This window comes from Atta cephalotes, assembly GCF_000143395.1.
Source record: "Atta cephalotes unplaced genomic scaffold scaffold00046, whole genome shotgun sequence".
Taxonomy (NCBI): Eukaryota; Metazoa; Arthropoda; class Insecta; order Hymenoptera; family Formicidae; genus Atta; species Atta cephalotes.
The window spans coordinates 1,897,609-1,913,452 of NW_012130110.1; the positions used below are offsets into that span (position 1 = coordinate 1,897,609).

Here is a 15,844-nt window from a genome sequence, read left to right on the forward strand (position 1 = left end):
TTTGTTAAATTAACATTACTCAAAATAAAATTGCCTAAATAATGCATAAATAAAGATTTCTATGTAGATTGCTTCTTTTCTCGGAGTTTTTTTTATTTCATTTCATTTAATTAAATCATAAAATAAAATCTCCTGTTTGCACTGAAATGTAACAACGCATATGATTCGTCAATGCCTGGAACGTTTCAGTAATCATTCAATCAAGTATTATATATTGAATCAAATGGCATTAGTGAAGATCGTGAGATATTATAATTTAACGCATGTCTTAATGTTGAATGTTAAAATAGCAACAGGCAGAGACAAATTTAATAATTTAATATATGATTTTTGACCATTTTGGCTGATATCCCACTTAGTACAATTTTTTGAACGTAGAACAAAATAGTTCATCGAACTTATTGAGCCAATATCGATTAATTAAGTGATAATAATTCGAATTTTGTAGTTGACATGTTTAATCTGTAAAGAGATATTTGCCTTATTAAAGGCAAGAAAATGCCAAATGGTATCAATGTGTTAAAAATAGATTATACATTCGGCTAATTACGAAATCGGATAGTTGAAAGAAAAATATCACTCGTATCTCACTTGAACAAGCACTGCAGCTACTCTGATGAAGTAGATGACGAAGTAGATGATGTCCGGCTAATTGGCTGTCCTGTTCGGTGTGCTTCATTTGCTGCCCTATATCACACATAATACACATTCAAAATATTTACGAATGCCATCAATTTAAGTCAATAGAAAACAAAGAAAAAAAAACAAAAAATTTTCGTTGCATAACATCAACTAAGATCCTTCTATAATAATTGATGTCCATTTTATTGCATGAAAAATTAAATAATAAAATACAAATTTGTGTAATAAATATTTTATTACAAAACTTGCCTAAACAAAGCAGCAAAACTAGATCCGGCTAAAGTAGATCCAGCTATGTTAGCTGCAGCATCCTGGTTTGCTTCAGCCTGATTTTGATCTCCCAAGTTCTGTCTGCAAATGGGACAGGTTCCGTGCTAGAAAAGGAAAACAAAAGAAAAAGATTATTTCGATATTGATATGGGTTCTTAAAATTAGAAATTTTTCAGCTTACTAATTCCAGCCAGGGTACAATGCATGGTGCGTGATAAACGTGCTGGCATGGCAATTGTCTAACAGGTTCGGACAGCTTAAAATCTTCCCAACAAACAGAACATTGTAGCTTACAGTCTGCATAAAGAAAAAAGAATGAAGTTATCAGAACGATTTAAAGTAGACCTTCTTCTTAGCTGAACTTCTCGCATTATCTTTTCTTTTTTTCCCCTCTAATATAGAGAGAAAAAGAGAAAAGAGATGAATCAACTAAGAAATTTAGCTGAAAAGAATAGGCCTAGAAACAATTACAATAGATAAAATAAATCAAATACATAGTTGGAAACGAAGATATTTCTATGTATGAAAATTTTTAGTTGCTTAATATAACACTTAAAAAAACATTCTGAAAAACTGTTTCTTTTAGATCCTTATCAATTAATGAAATTATCTGACATGTCGTTCTGCTTCTCAAATGATAAGGATCTTAAAAGATGATAGATATATATAGATATTGCAAACTACATGTCAATATATATTGGATACTAACCAACTTGACTTTGCGTTATAGTAGTAGTAGGTATCTCATCGATCTGATTGCGTGATAATGGTGGTGGTCCAGTACCATCCATTTGATTCAATAATTGGGTAACAATAGCGTCTAATCCATCACGACCCCAAACATAATCTCCAGGATTTCCCAAGAACAGTCTAACATTGAATCTACATTATTTTGTTTTATTTTAGTAATACTAAAGATTAAATAAAATTGTTTAATGACTTGTACCCTCATGGATGAATGAACTTTTTAAATATTTACTGTTGCCATCACTGTTGGAAAAGCATGTTTACAATTGATGACAATTCATGTGGGGTTTCATTCATTTATGAAAATGCATATATGAGAAAAAAACAGGATCAAAATGTAAAAATTTAAATAATTACAATAATATGAAAATGAAAAAATGAAAGTGAAAAAATATTTCACGAGAATATATAAATTTAAAATGCTATAAATGCTATAAATGTCTATTATGATAGAGAGAAATATAACACATCTTTATTTTATAATTATAATATCTAATATCACAAGCAGTATTTATCATAAAACAACTTACACAGATGGCTGTGCATCTTGACCCACAGAGTTGCTTAGACTCGCTGCTCCCGAAAGATTGAAGATAAAATCTTGTATGAAATTCTCTATAGGCATCTGTAGGCTCTCTTGTCTTCTACGATTGCTATTTTGTAAAAAAAAATAAAAAAAATGAAACTTTATTGCCTTATCAATTTTCCAAGCATCATGCATACAGGACATTATTATAATAATAAATATGTAATTTTGCATTTACAAAGGTGAAAGAAGAGACCAAATGCATACCATTTATCAAATTTATGTCAAACATTCAAACAGGTAAATTCAATTATCTAGCAATCTTTGAAAACTGCATCACTACATGTGACATCAATGGATGCAGAATGTTTATTTTTGCAACTGTTGACAATTTTCTTCTCGCTGATTGGATTATATTTTTAGATCTGGGGTATAGTACCCTATCTTAGCAAAAAAATTTCCAATAGTTGCAAAATAATGATTGTGTTTAATAAACGCAGCTTTACAACTCTTGTAAAATTCTTTAATATGATTGATCTTGCCCTATATATATTTAGATCCAGTTCCTCACTGGATCTAAATGTATAAATCAATTATATTAAATATTACAATTGCAAAGCTGTTTTTTTTTCTGTTAAACGTAACCATCGACAGTTTAGTGCGACAGTTTAGTAAAGACAGAAAAGATACCTGCTGGTACGGCGTCCATCTTGAGGGTTACGAGACCAATTGGATCTCCTTCTGCTTCCGAGCACATAGTTCCTATTGCCTCCACCCGGCTGTTGACTGGTGTTCAATTGTTGATTGGTATATGTATTCGAGAGACCCATTATCATCTCTATTATATCACGGTCACGGTCGGAGCGCTGCGAAGGTTGTAGCAAATGGATGTAGAGTTTATACATTTCTGATGATTTGTCAATAATTCCTGGTTTAATTAAATTTAAACTCACGTTCAAGGTCAAGATGTCGATATCCCCATCGCTCAGTTCTTCGCTGTTCATATCCATGCCCGAGCTGCCCTCATTGCTGCTGATCTCCAGCTCTTCAATGAAACCGCTCGCGCATCGTGGACACGTATAATTCTAATTGGAAGTGAAATGTCAGGGGAGTCTGAGTTACGCAATGTAGATTGCAAAGTCTGTCTTCGACAGATTGCCTGGGACATATGTACACGCTCATATTAGTTAAACACTTGCAAATTAATCTGACGTCATTGGCTGGTTCGTAATGATCCGAGATATTTTCAAATATCTTTATTTCCTTACATACTTTGTAAATTTTAACTAACCGCCCTTAGCTGGCGCTAAGACTTTCTAAAACTATTGACATTGCGAAAATAGACCAAAAAAATATTCAGGTTATCATGACCTATCTCAACAATCGTAACATTTTAGCATCACAATGACGCTGGGTTAAATATATGCAGAATGAATATATTCCAGAAAACTAAAATCTACATTCAACAAATCTTAAGCTCTATTTTTGTGATAACTGTTTAAAAGACATCTTATAAAACATCTTGTATTCCGATTTTGGACTTTATGGATGCTTTCCAGCAAAAGACACAGATGACAGTATAATACAGTAAATTTTTACTTTTTTGTTTGCCAATGTTAAACAAAGATGAAATGATCATTGTGTTACACTAGGTTTCTTGTTGCAAAGCACCACATATTAGGCTTATTCCATGTATTATACGATAAACTTTTTAAGTCTATTGATTAGTTATAGAATCGAAATAACAAAAATCCGAAAATCTTTTGTGCAGCTAATCAACAGATTTATTGTACAACACATGAAATATTAACCTCATTTAGGATCTCTTACACTTACAATAAATTTAGCAGTATACTGGATTAGCATATTAAAGGCTGCTTTACGTACAATATCTAAATGCAGAAGCATAATGTAATAAACTTTGACAATGAAGTAACATTGTTAAGTAGTATGACAATATCATTATTGAGTACTTAATCGTTTAAAATATTTATACGCTTTTAACTTCGCTAATTTCACAACAGCTTTTAATATGCATCAATTTAGTATACAAGACTGAATTTATTATAATCCTCTATCAGCCTGTGAAATTCCTACTTTCTATCAACAATCTGGCTCTTTAAATTTCAAATATTTTTATATCATTCCAAACTATGTAAATCTGAATAAGCACTTACAAAAACTTATGAAAACTTGTGAAATACTTGCAAAAGCTTTAACAAATCATTAAAATCAGATTATATTTTACTTATTTTTTGCAGATTATCCATCAGAATTTATTTATCAGAATTCAAAATCGACTGTGCCTTCAAAGTCTAACTGGTCGGTCCAAAGTTATTAGCTGCATTCAGCAAAGAAAAAAATTAATCAATTAGCTTTTAGAGTATTATTTTATTTGTTTTTGTCATATGATAAATATATTAGGTGTAGTAAAAAGAAATCCATTATGTTTCTATTCAATTTCATGCAAAAATAATGGATTTCTTTTGCTATACCTAATATATAGAATAAAGAAATTCTTGGATCTCTCTATCTTATAGATAACCATAGACTTGAAAAAGCCTGTGTCGTACGACAGAAACGCATGAAATAGTGGCTTTAGAGCTATTTCATTTGTACGTACGACAAACATTTTTGTCGCACGACAAACACAGAACAGAGATCCTTGAATCTCTCTATCCCATAGCCAATCAACAGGCTTGAAAAATTTGTTTGCCACCCTTAATAATTATTTAATATGATTGATTCTTACACTTAGCTTCAACAAAAACTTAAAGAACCAATCATATTAAAGAATCATCTAAGCACTGATTAGTTTCCTCTGCCAAATGCAGCCAAATGTTTATGAACAATAATAATAATAATAATAATATTAATCACAATGAGACAGCAATATCTCTGCACACTTCAGAAATACTTTAGAAAAGGACAATAAAATAAACAAAGTAACATGTATATATTTTTCTTCTTTTAGAATGCAAGGATATAAATATCTCATTCCAAATGAAACAAAAAGTATAACATGAAACAAGAGAAAAAAAGTAGATTGGTGCATATTTATGCTCTTACTAATTTCGTACAAAGAGCCAGATTAAGGCGAGAATTCCAAAATAGTCGAGGTCGTCGATGAACGCCCTTGTCTACGGCTTGATCAAAACACATCGTCTCACGGCGAAATTTCATCTCAGATTTCGGAGGGATTCCATCGGGAACAACGATCACGAGAACGTGCGTAGCATGCTTCCTAAGGAAGCAGGGAGAATTCACGACAGACATAAACGTGTATAAATGCGATTCGACTATGAGATTGCCGTCAAGGTTTCCAAGAAATCGCGAAGCTGCAGGGAAGTTAACAAGCGTTATCGTTGACCTCGCCGTAGAAGAGAATTGGACAAGCTACGTTTATTGCGGGGACGAGGGGGGAAAGAGACAGAAATTTCGCATGATATGGGGTGACAGTTATATTGAGGACGGACATACCACCGCGGCGATTCCGCGTCGCGCGATACAAACGAATGCCTCAAGATGACGAGGAACATCACGGCGTACTTACCGGCAGCAGACGCTCGATTTTGACGCTGCATTTGTGGCAAAAAAACCGAGACATCGGACTTCCATCCACAACGGCCTCCGCCATGTTTTACGTGTCTCTCAATTTTCCATCTCTCTACTTGCCGTAGTTACGGTTGACGATTTCGGCTACGTTCGACACGCCTCGGTTGGATTCGGGTTTCAGTCACAAAGTACAACGAAACATTAGATTGCAGATTGTGTTGATTTTAGCACGTGAAACGTGCTTGTACCTTAAATTTAAGTGTTGCCAACTGTTAAACTAAAAATTCACAATCTCTAATTTCTGGACAATTAATCCGTTACAAAATATGTATTTGTTTATAAAAATACTCAAAATCTAATTTAGAATTCAAAATCTAATTTATCATCCGTGCTACACTTTTTTCTTAACATGAATAAGTTAGAAATTAAGACAAATTTTAAAGTCTTGCTGTTGGCAATTCTGATGACAAATTAATTAACCAATCGAGTAATTGGTGTGTAAGGTCTTCTGCGTTTTTGCACTAAACATCATCCCTTTCTTTTTGTTTGACACACGAATATATATTTATCTCATTTTAAATGCAAACATTTTTGAAGATTTCAAGAAACGCGAACAAAAATCTTGACGCTGAAAATAAGCGTCGATCTCGCGTGAGCATGAAAAGGCATCTTTAGGAATAAACTTGTCACCTATTGAGAAGTTTGTCAATCCTGTTACAGATGATTCAAATTTTGTAACGTGTAAAGTTTAACAAACGTAAAAGACATTTCGTGTTTTGATGGGATAATTGTGAGATTAATTAACTTTATAGTTTTAATATTAGGCTACGTTCCAAAACTTCCTAAAGATTTTATTCTATATACTATTTAATTATTATATACGTTACTATATATTTCGAGATCAAATATTATGGAGGATTATTGGATAGAATCATTGAAAACGAAATTCATAAACATGAATACGTCGACGCTCAAAGAATTGTTACTGTCCAAAGTAGAAGAATTAGATGAAATTAAAAAAGAGCGATTCAATGGTAAATTTTATTATTGAGTATGGAATAATTTAATTTGATAGGAAATAAACCAATAAGTTTATTGCTTGAAGTTCCGAAATTATAGAATACATTGTGTTATTATATTTTTATATATTTTTATATATTTTATAATCCTATATATTTTTAGAGGATGAAATTAAAATTAAGGAATTAACGTCAAACTTGGCTGCTACGAAAGAGGCATTGCATATGGAAATTCAAACTTTAGAGAGCAAGAATAATAGGTTATCAGAAGAGAAGAAGTTTTTAGTGAGTGTACTTTTATTTTTTCCAGAAAGTCTACGGATATTTATTATTGCAAAATATTTTTTAGGATGAACTGGAAACAGAAAACAAGAAATTCTTACAAGAGATCAAACAGTTGGAAGGAAAACGTACTAACTTGAAGTCTATTAAACCAAATTTACAAGATCAACAATTACTGGAGCAAGGAAGGCATGTATTATCATTTATTAATGAAATCTGTTTTATTAATATTGTCATAATTTTGTTTGTTTCATAGAAAAAAGTTAAACTTGTATAAGGACTTAACAAGGATACAGTGGGATTTTGAAGCTATATATTCAAAGCACAATATTCAAGGCTGTATCCTTTTTCTAAATATTTATATACATGAAATTAGCTAATTTATATAAAATATATCAAGTACAATTTTGTATTTCACACTAGCTAGTTCTTTTACCAAGTAGCAGATATGCATATCCTTAATTTTTAACACAGACGTTTCAAACAGACGCGACTACATTCATCATTTCTGTTATGATGCTCAAGAGACTAATAAAAAGTTAACTGACTCACTATGGCATGAAATATATTTGTCTACGAGCGAAGCTGAAGTCAGAGATGAGAATCTTCCACCAAATTAATATAAATATTATACCTAAATGATACAATTTTAATACTTGATTACTTTTAGAAATAGATAATATATGAAGATGTATATTGATCTAGGATAAGGTGATACAATTTCTTACATAATATAATTCTGAACAAAATAAAATTTAAATCAAATTTTTTAGGTACAGGTTTAATAATCCTCTTTGTGCGGAAGATTCTGAAGAATAGAACAAAGAAAAAATTGAATTTTGAAAACTGAATTAAAAACTCTTTTATTTCGTTCAGAATTATACCGTGTTTAAACTTATATTACTTGTATATATTTGTACCAAACCTGTAATAATAAACACTTTTTAATTTTCATCTTTTTATTTTTTTTAAATTCTTTTATTATTAAAGATTTTTATTATACAATCACTTTTGTACAGTTATTAGGTTTTAAAGATCAAAAGATTAAACACACGGTTCGTATAATATAATGTGTAATAAATACAAAAAACAAATAATCCTACCATTATAATAGTATTTATGATGCAGAAAAGTACACAGCTTAAAATACTCGCGCCAATAGCCAATACTGTCCCTGAAAACAATATGTGCTTCTTTAATATCCAGCAATTTTATGATCAAGAATAAGAAATAGAATTGCTTACCTTGAACTATCATAAAACCAATAAATACGAATACAGCACTGACAATACCAAATATAATAAACAAGAAGATGGGCGCAAGAAGCGATGCTAATGCAATGAAGGTAGCCACTTGCAGAAACGGATTGTGGGCTAACTGCTCCTTAAATCTGAGGATAAATTTACGAACATTAGGATGTTGTAAGAACGTCTGGCATTTTTTAGCCCGTTTTTCATCTGGAATTAAACATCAATCCTTCATTCCTCTTTCAAAATGATAGAATAAGTAATGTAACAAACTAGTGAAGTGCATGATGCATATACTTACAATACATGATTATTGAATCGTATATACTGTCATTTTGTGTCTGAAATAAAACAATCTGTGTTTACTCATTTCAAATTAGCAGAAATATAAGGTAGGAAAAAAGGCAATACTGAGCAACATTAACATTGCAGAATAATATGACTGTAACAGTCTGTATAGATACAAATAAATAACATGACTGTATAGAGAACGGACAAAATAATGTAAACACCTGAGAAATATACTACTTGTTGGGATTATGAAAGTTATTTTGTAAAAGTAAATAAACTAGTTACAGTTTTGTTCTCGAAAAATAATTTGTTATTATTACAAATTAATTCTGAAAAGTATTTTCGTACGTTTTAGTTATTTTTTGTAATTTTTTTGCACTTTTTTATTTTAAATACAAGAATCTTACATTTCTGATAATACTAAAATATTTTGTTCAATCATTCGCTATTTCATTTATAACAAATTAATATATATACTTCTATTGAAATTAGACTTATGGAATTAATAATTCATTCACATACTAAAAGACTTTTAGTTTTTAATTTTTACAGATAATTTAGGGAGAATAATTATTAGGAATAAAGATGTATTTCAATCTCAAGAAATAAATTATTTACTTCATTTTAATCAGTCAATATGTTGAATAAATTTATAAAAAGTACTATTAAATTACAGTTAAAAAATGTAATTAAGTTACAATTATGAATGGAAAAAAAGGAACACAGTTATAATTATTGAAAAAAGAAACTTTAACTATACTTTGTTAAAGTAACGAATTACTTCTTAACCCTACTATTTATTTTATTAATAACAAATTCGCTTATTATTTGTCTTTAATATGAATTTTATTCTCGTTGAAATAAAGTCATGTCACCTGAATAGTGTAACAACTGCTGCAGTGCAATATCATTTTTGTAATAAAACATCTTTAATTGTTTTAAAAATATATTGAAGGAAAAAATCTTTTTCATTTATTTTCAAAATTACAAATAATATTTAAATAAGACTACTGTATTGGCTAGAAAAAAGTATTGAAATTTTTAAGAATAGAGAGGAATTTTAGAAAATAGAATGAAAAAATTATATAAAATTTTATTGATAAAGCATTGATCTGCAGAGCACAAATTAATAATAACATTACATCAATGTTGTAATTTCCTATTCAATGTAATGTAACTGTTATCTGTTACATTATGTATTATATTCCTGTTGTTGAATGAAAAAAGTATAGTTAGAAGGATAAGATTTAAGGCTAGACCTAATTAATTACAATGATGAAGTACAGTTAAGGGATGGATGGATAAATTTATTTGTAATCCAAATCTCTTTCTTGATTTTACATAGCTGAATAGATATATGTATTAATTTATATTGTTGAAAAATGCAAAATTATAATATTTAGTTTTTTTACTATTAATTTATGTTCTACGGAGATTAACTATTTCAAAAGTAAAATGTGTATTAAGAGTGACGGACCAACTTTTTATTCAAACAAATAGTAAAGAAATAATATATTTCTCTTATATTACTTTGTCTATCCCCTGTATATTTAATTTACCTCTGTCATTTCTGTCAAAATTCTTCAAAGTAGTTTTTAGATGCAGTTAAACACTTCATACATATCATGACTTGCACAATACAATTCGAAATAAATAAATAAATATATCTAGCTTTTGCACATAGCAATTTTCGAAAAGATAGATATTTATCCAAATTCAGAACTGACGTTATTATTAAATCACATCTTATTACATTGTATACATATGTGCCAGTGTTTTTGTATCTATTTTCTCTCCTCTCTTATCTTCCTCTCTTATCAACAAAAAAATGTCAAAGTCCAGACAGATTTGCGCAAAAGCGATACGCATAAAATCAATACGCACAAAATCAATATATCTATTAATTATCAACCTCAATTTAATTATGGATAGTTCTCATTGCATTTCTTATGCGATCTCTCGAGGTGTACGCATTTATTTACTTATATTTTATATTTTTTCTTTGTACTTTATATTTTCATATTTTTTATGCAGCTGAAATAAATGAGTATTTATAATATCCAAAGTCCTTTGTTAGGACCGAATTTCGAATCGGAGTTCGCTCGTAGATATTTAAGATATTTGTATATATTATAAATGCCGAACTCTGCAGCGCTCCCGTAGCCCGTAGGTCTTTATTGAAAGCTTTCGAGAAACCCAAGAGTTCCGATCCGAATGAAAATGAAAGTGCGCGGAGGACACGGAGACGGAGGTTAGCGTGATGTGCACTGATGTGCACGATGGAACTTGACAGATTAACTACATATTAACAACGCTAAATATGCGCATGAAAATTATGTGCTTCAGCGGGACGTTGACGAGAGCTAAGGCTCTAATACGAAATTGACGTCTACAAGCTAAATGAATTCGCAAACAATGCAGTTACAGATATCGCTGGACACTTCATTTGATGACAGGACTGCTTCATCCTGGTCGAGGTATAATCAGCGGATTACATCATTTTGTAGGCAGTCATCGATTTTCTAAACAAAAGAGTCGCTGATTCATTAATTATTTATGATTTTGACTAAATTCCGATTTTACTTAATCAGTGATTAATATATTATTAAACAGTATTGGCCTGTACTTATTTTGTCAATGACATATATAATTTTTTGTAGTTTAATTTACAAAAGAACAGAGATAACGAATTATAATAAAAAAATTTACTTTAAGCAATTCTATCAATTGTATTAATCAAAGTTTGATCAAAGCTCTTATTAAATTAGCTCTTATTAAATTAACTCTAACTTAATCAGTAATTAACTTGTCAAGCAACTTATATTTATTTTATATATACATGTGAAGTTATTAAATTTTGAATGTTTAATATCTGATGAGCAGATTAGATTAGACATAACAAATTGTAATTAAAATATGTTTTAAATTCTGTCAATCAAAATTTGATCAGAATTACCTTTACAATTGCTATTACAAACGAGATTGGATATAAGTCTCTTTTGTTCAGGAAGGAGAGGCAGAAATGGTTCCTGTCGTTGCTATGTGGCACATGCCTGATATATGCTACACGTACATCTGTTCCTCTGTTGATACCTGTTGTCAGTCAGGAGAAGAATTGGTCCAAGTCGGACTCAGGCATAATATTATCGAGCTTCTTCTGGGGATATACATTGACACAAGTAGCCAGTGGCTACATTAGCGATAAAATCGGTGGCCAGAGAGTATTGTGGATATCTGCTCTTGGTTGGTCGGCAACAACCTTCCTCATGCCGGAAATTATAGAATACTTTTCTGGAGATGGGACATCCATTCTGCTTGTTGCAGCAGTGAGAATGATAAATGGAGCATTCCAAGGTAATTTTCAAGTGTTCACAGCTGTACTGCTGGCGATGGAGGATAATATGACACTTGTCACTTACAGGAATGCATTTTCCTAGCATGATTAGCTTAATCAGTCAACGCTTGCACGAGGCAGAAAGGGCCTCCTTTTTTAGCTTATTAACATCAGGATCTGCTCTGGGCACTCTACTCACTGGGTCTTTAGGCTCGTATCTTCTGGAAAATTATAACTGGATGACTGTCTTTCGAGCGTTAGGTACAATGTAGCTTATGTAAATCGATGTCAAATTAATTGAAGAATCCACAGATAAATGATGATAGTTTTTGAGACGTCATGTAAGAATAATTTAATAGTTGAATATATCTCTTTGTTAATTTTATTTTCAAGCAAAAATGAGAAACGTTTGTGGTGCTTACTAATTTACTTATATAGGGGGCATGAGTTTGGCATGGACAGCTTTATTAAGCTACCACACTCTGCCTTTTAAGGAAAAAACAGCTTCTATCAAGTCCACCACCGACTACACTTTGCCTTGGTCCAAACTTCTGTCACAACCTCCTTTTTGGTAATTATAATGCATGGGCTTCAATATTTTCGAAACCTGTTTTATATTTATATAGGCTAGAAGTAGAGAGACTTTTATAATCAGTTAACCATTGCAATTAGATTGTACTTTCCCAAGACTCTACTGATTTAATGTTTTTGATTTTCGCGTTTTAAATTATGAATTCTTGGAATCAGTTCTTGGAAATGTGGAAAATTTTTAGAATTTTTAGATAATACAATCTCTTTACCGATTATATTTTCCTAACTTTGTTGATTTCGAAACTTTATGATTTTACCCAAAAATAATGAAAGCTTGAATTACGCATATATACTTTAATTTACATAAATGCTCTGAATCATTCAATTGTGAATTATACAAAATTATGATCTGAAAATTAAGATTTATACTATAAATATAATATATTTTATAGATCAATTTTCTCATTTATGTGATTGTTAGTTGATTTTTATGATTTTCAGGTCCTGCGTTATTGGACATGCTTGCCAAAATAACTGTTTCTTTGTATTACTTTCATGGATGCCTACATATTTCCATGACACATTTCCTGAAATAAGGGTAATATTATTATCTAATTTTTATTCAGTATTGTTGCTTAGAAAGTCTATGAAAAGTATATGAAAAGAAAAGATATAAGAAGTGTTCTATAACAAAGATAGTAAATAATATCTCATATTCATAACTAAGAAAAAGCTAAATAATAAGTAATTTGTAATAACAACATAGTAATTTTTTCTTACCATATCATATTAAATAAACTTTAATTAACAGGGCTGGATTGTAAATATGGTGCCATGGCTATCGATGTTACCTTGTACATTCTTGGGGAAAGCTCTGTCAGAAGAGATAATTAAAGCTGGTTATTCTGTTACTGTGACACGCAAAACAATCCAAACGATTTGTTTTGTCATCGAAATTGGAAGTCTGTTATTTTTGGGTAAGTTTGATCCTCGGTAATCAAGGTTTATATAACAAAAGTGTAGAAAAACTTGTTAAAACTTGATTTTTGGGATTACTTATTTAAATATCTATAATAAAGTCTTTTTTAAATAAAATAATTATTAGCCTTTGTCAGTTCCAATATTACATTATTCGACGCGTTTTTGTGCGAAATGAAAGAATCTAATGAAAAAGTATTTAATAATTCTTAATAATTCTTTAAACAACATTGTAATAATGTACATATTCCCCATAGCGAAAGTGGAAAGTTTTGAAAATGCCATACTTTGTCTCGCGTTAATTATTGGTGGCTCAGGCTTCCACAATAACGCTATCGCTGTTAATCCCTCGGATCTTGCACCAAAGCACTCCGGCAGTGTATTCGGTCTAATGAATACTGTTGGCGCAATACCTGGTAAGTAATTAATATAAACAATCGCATGAACAGCTATTGGGAGTACAAATAAGTTTCCGCCGTTTTTTATCAAAAATTAAGCATTTATTGAAAGAACAGTACATAATGTTTTATTCAAAGTAATGGCCATCGCTAGCCACTACTTTTTCCCATCTTTCTGGTAGCATGTGGATACCGCGTCGGAAGAACGCTTCATCTTTTGAGGTTATCCAATCATTGATACAATTTTTGGTATCTTCATATGATGTGAAGTGCTGCTCAGACAGGCCATGTCCGTCATCGATCGGAACAAGTGGTAGTTGGAAGGAGCAATGTCTGGAGAATACGGTGGGTGGGGTAGAACTTCCCATTTAAGTGTTTCTAAGTAGGTTTTGACCAGCGCTGCAACATGTGGTCGAGCATTATCATGCAGGAGAATAATTTTGTCATGCCTGGAGTAGTAGTGGGTGCGTTTTTCCTTGAGTGCTCGGCTCAATCTCATCAATTGTGTTCGGTAGAGAGCCCCAGTAATAGTCTCGTTCGGTTTGAGTAACTCATAATACATGACACCAAGCTGATCCCACCAAATACACAACATGAGTTTTTTTCCATGAATATTTGGCTTCGATGTTGAAGCATGGCCAGGTGGTCTCCATGATTTCTCTTCTTTAGGTTATCGTAATGAATCCATTTTTCACCACCAGTGACTATACGATGCAAAAAACCCTTTCTTTTATGTCTGGCAAGCAGCATTTCACATGTGAAAAATTGGCGTTCAATGTTTCTCGGCTTCAGTTCATATGGAACCCAATTCCCTTGCTTTTGAATCATTCCAAATTTCAAATGATATGAAATTGTTTGTTGAATTACTCCTAATGTAAGTTCTTTTTGCGTTTGACACGAATCTTCATCCAATAATGCTTCCAATTCCGTGTCTTCGTATACTTTCGGCCTTCCGCTACGTTCTTTGTCTTCGACGTCAAATTCACTGTTCTTAAATTTTTGAAACCACTCATGACAACTTCTCTCACTTAAGGCAGCATCACCATATGTTTCTACAAGCAATCTATGAGCCTCAGCTGCAGATTTCTTCAAATTAAAGAAGTAAATCAAAAGTTCCCGCAAATGACGCTTATTCGGCTCAAAACTCGACATTTTCGTACAAAAAAAATATATGATGCTGATACAAAATCGCTAATATTTCAAAGTTATGGTGTTGCCGGATGTCCAATCTTATGATGTCGTTTTACTTCAAACAATTTTAATTATAGTTTATTAGTGACGCCGTCTTTTGCAAACGGCGGAAACTTATTTGTACTCCCAATAATATATTTTCTTTTTTTTTTTCAGGTTTTCTCGGTGTGTATTTTTCCGGACACATTCTACATGTGACACACAGTTGGCCTGCTGTCTTTTTATTTATAGCTGTTATTGATGCATTAGGATGTATAATGTATTTATTGTTTGGCTCGGGCCAAGCAATCATATAAATTGTAAAATAAATTTTTATTAATAAAGTTTAAAAATCAATTGTTATTAAACGAATTTTAAAAATAAATTTTCGTTAAATAAATTTTTATTATGTTATCGTTCTAAAAATCATTCAAGATCTCACATCTTAGTCTCTCATTGGCGAAGAAATGAAAAATTACTAGAAACAGGCCAATGTGAGTAGTTTGCAATTGAACGATGCAAGTGCGCCACTCCCATTGCTGTTTGCACTTTTTGCACTCAGCATCTTCGCTTTCTCTTTTTTTCATACTTAAATATATATCTATCTCATTTTAAAGTGCAAACATTTTTACAATTTTAAGCAACGCGAAGAGATCTAGGTCTGTTTTTCATTCTTGCTCTAGATTGCATTAGAATTTTCTCACTTTCGCCAATTATGAACGTATCTATCTTATTTAACTTTTAAGTTTCAAAAGTGTACATACTAGTTCAATAAAAAACAGACTCTTTATATATAACTTGCGGTTATTTGCGACGTTAATGCGTACGTGTGTAATTAGCGATGAAAAAGTAAA

General features: G+C 31.3%; 4 protein-coding genes across 4 annotated transcripts; 2 read left to right on the top strand and 2 right to left on the bottom strand.

The window, feature by feature from the left end:
- Window positions 1-608: 608 nt before the first annotated feature.
- On the bottom strand, window positions 609-5,822 carry LOC105622556 (E3 ubiquitin-protein ligase RNF115). The gene is made up of 8 exons (XM_012203971.1): window positions 5,739-5,822; window positions 3,139-3,270; window positions 2,876-3,051; window positions 2,190-2,312; window positions 1,622-1,794; window positions 1,094-1,209; window positions 892-1,016; window positions 609-687 (listed from the first exon to the last, which is right to left on the bottom strand). The coding sequence occupies exons 1-8, from the start codon at window positions 5,820-5,822 to the stop codon at window positions 609-611; spliced, it is 1,008 nt and encodes a 335-aa protein (XP_012059361.1).
- An 828-nt stretch (window positions 5,823-6,650) lies between these two features.
- Window positions 6,651-7,661, top strand: LOC105622557. Its single transcript, XM_012203972.1, has 5 exons — window positions 6,651-6,774; window positions 6,923-7,044; window positions 7,109-7,230; window positions 7,298-7,380; window positions 7,516-7,661. The coding sequence occupies exons 1-5, from the start codon at window positions 6,651-6,653 to the stop codon at window positions 7,659-7,661; spliced, it is 597 nt and encodes a 198-aa protein (XP_012059362.1).
- Window positions 7,662-7,982: 321 nt separating this feature from the next.
- On the bottom strand, window positions 7,983-10,463 carry LOC105622558. Its single transcript, XM_012203974.1, has 4 exons — window positions 10,139-10,463; window positions 8,590-8,629; window positions 8,286-8,498; window positions 7,983-8,215 (listed from the first exon to the last, which is right to left on the bottom strand). The coding sequence occupies exons 1-4, from the start codon at window positions 10,145-10,147 to the stop codon at window positions 8,064-8,066; spliced, it is 414 nt and encodes a 137-aa protein (XP_012059364.1). The 5' UTR covers window positions 10,148-10,463; the 3' UTR covers window positions 7,983-8,063.
- Window positions 10,464-10,994: 531 nt separating this feature from the next.
- Window positions 10,995-15,307, top strand: LOC105622560 (solute carrier family 17 member 9). Its single transcript, XM_012203976.1, has 8 exons — window positions 10,995-11,056; window positions 11,587-11,933; window positions 12,001-12,174; window positions 12,352-12,484; window positions 12,946-13,042; window positions 13,256-13,421; window positions 13,680-13,838; window positions 15,168-15,307. Exons 1-8 carry the CDS (start codon window positions 10,995-10,997, stop codon window positions 15,305-15,307), a joined length of 1,278 nt encoding a protein of 425 aa, XP_012059366.1.
- The last annotated feature ends 537 nt before the right edge of the window (window positions 15,308-15,844 follow it).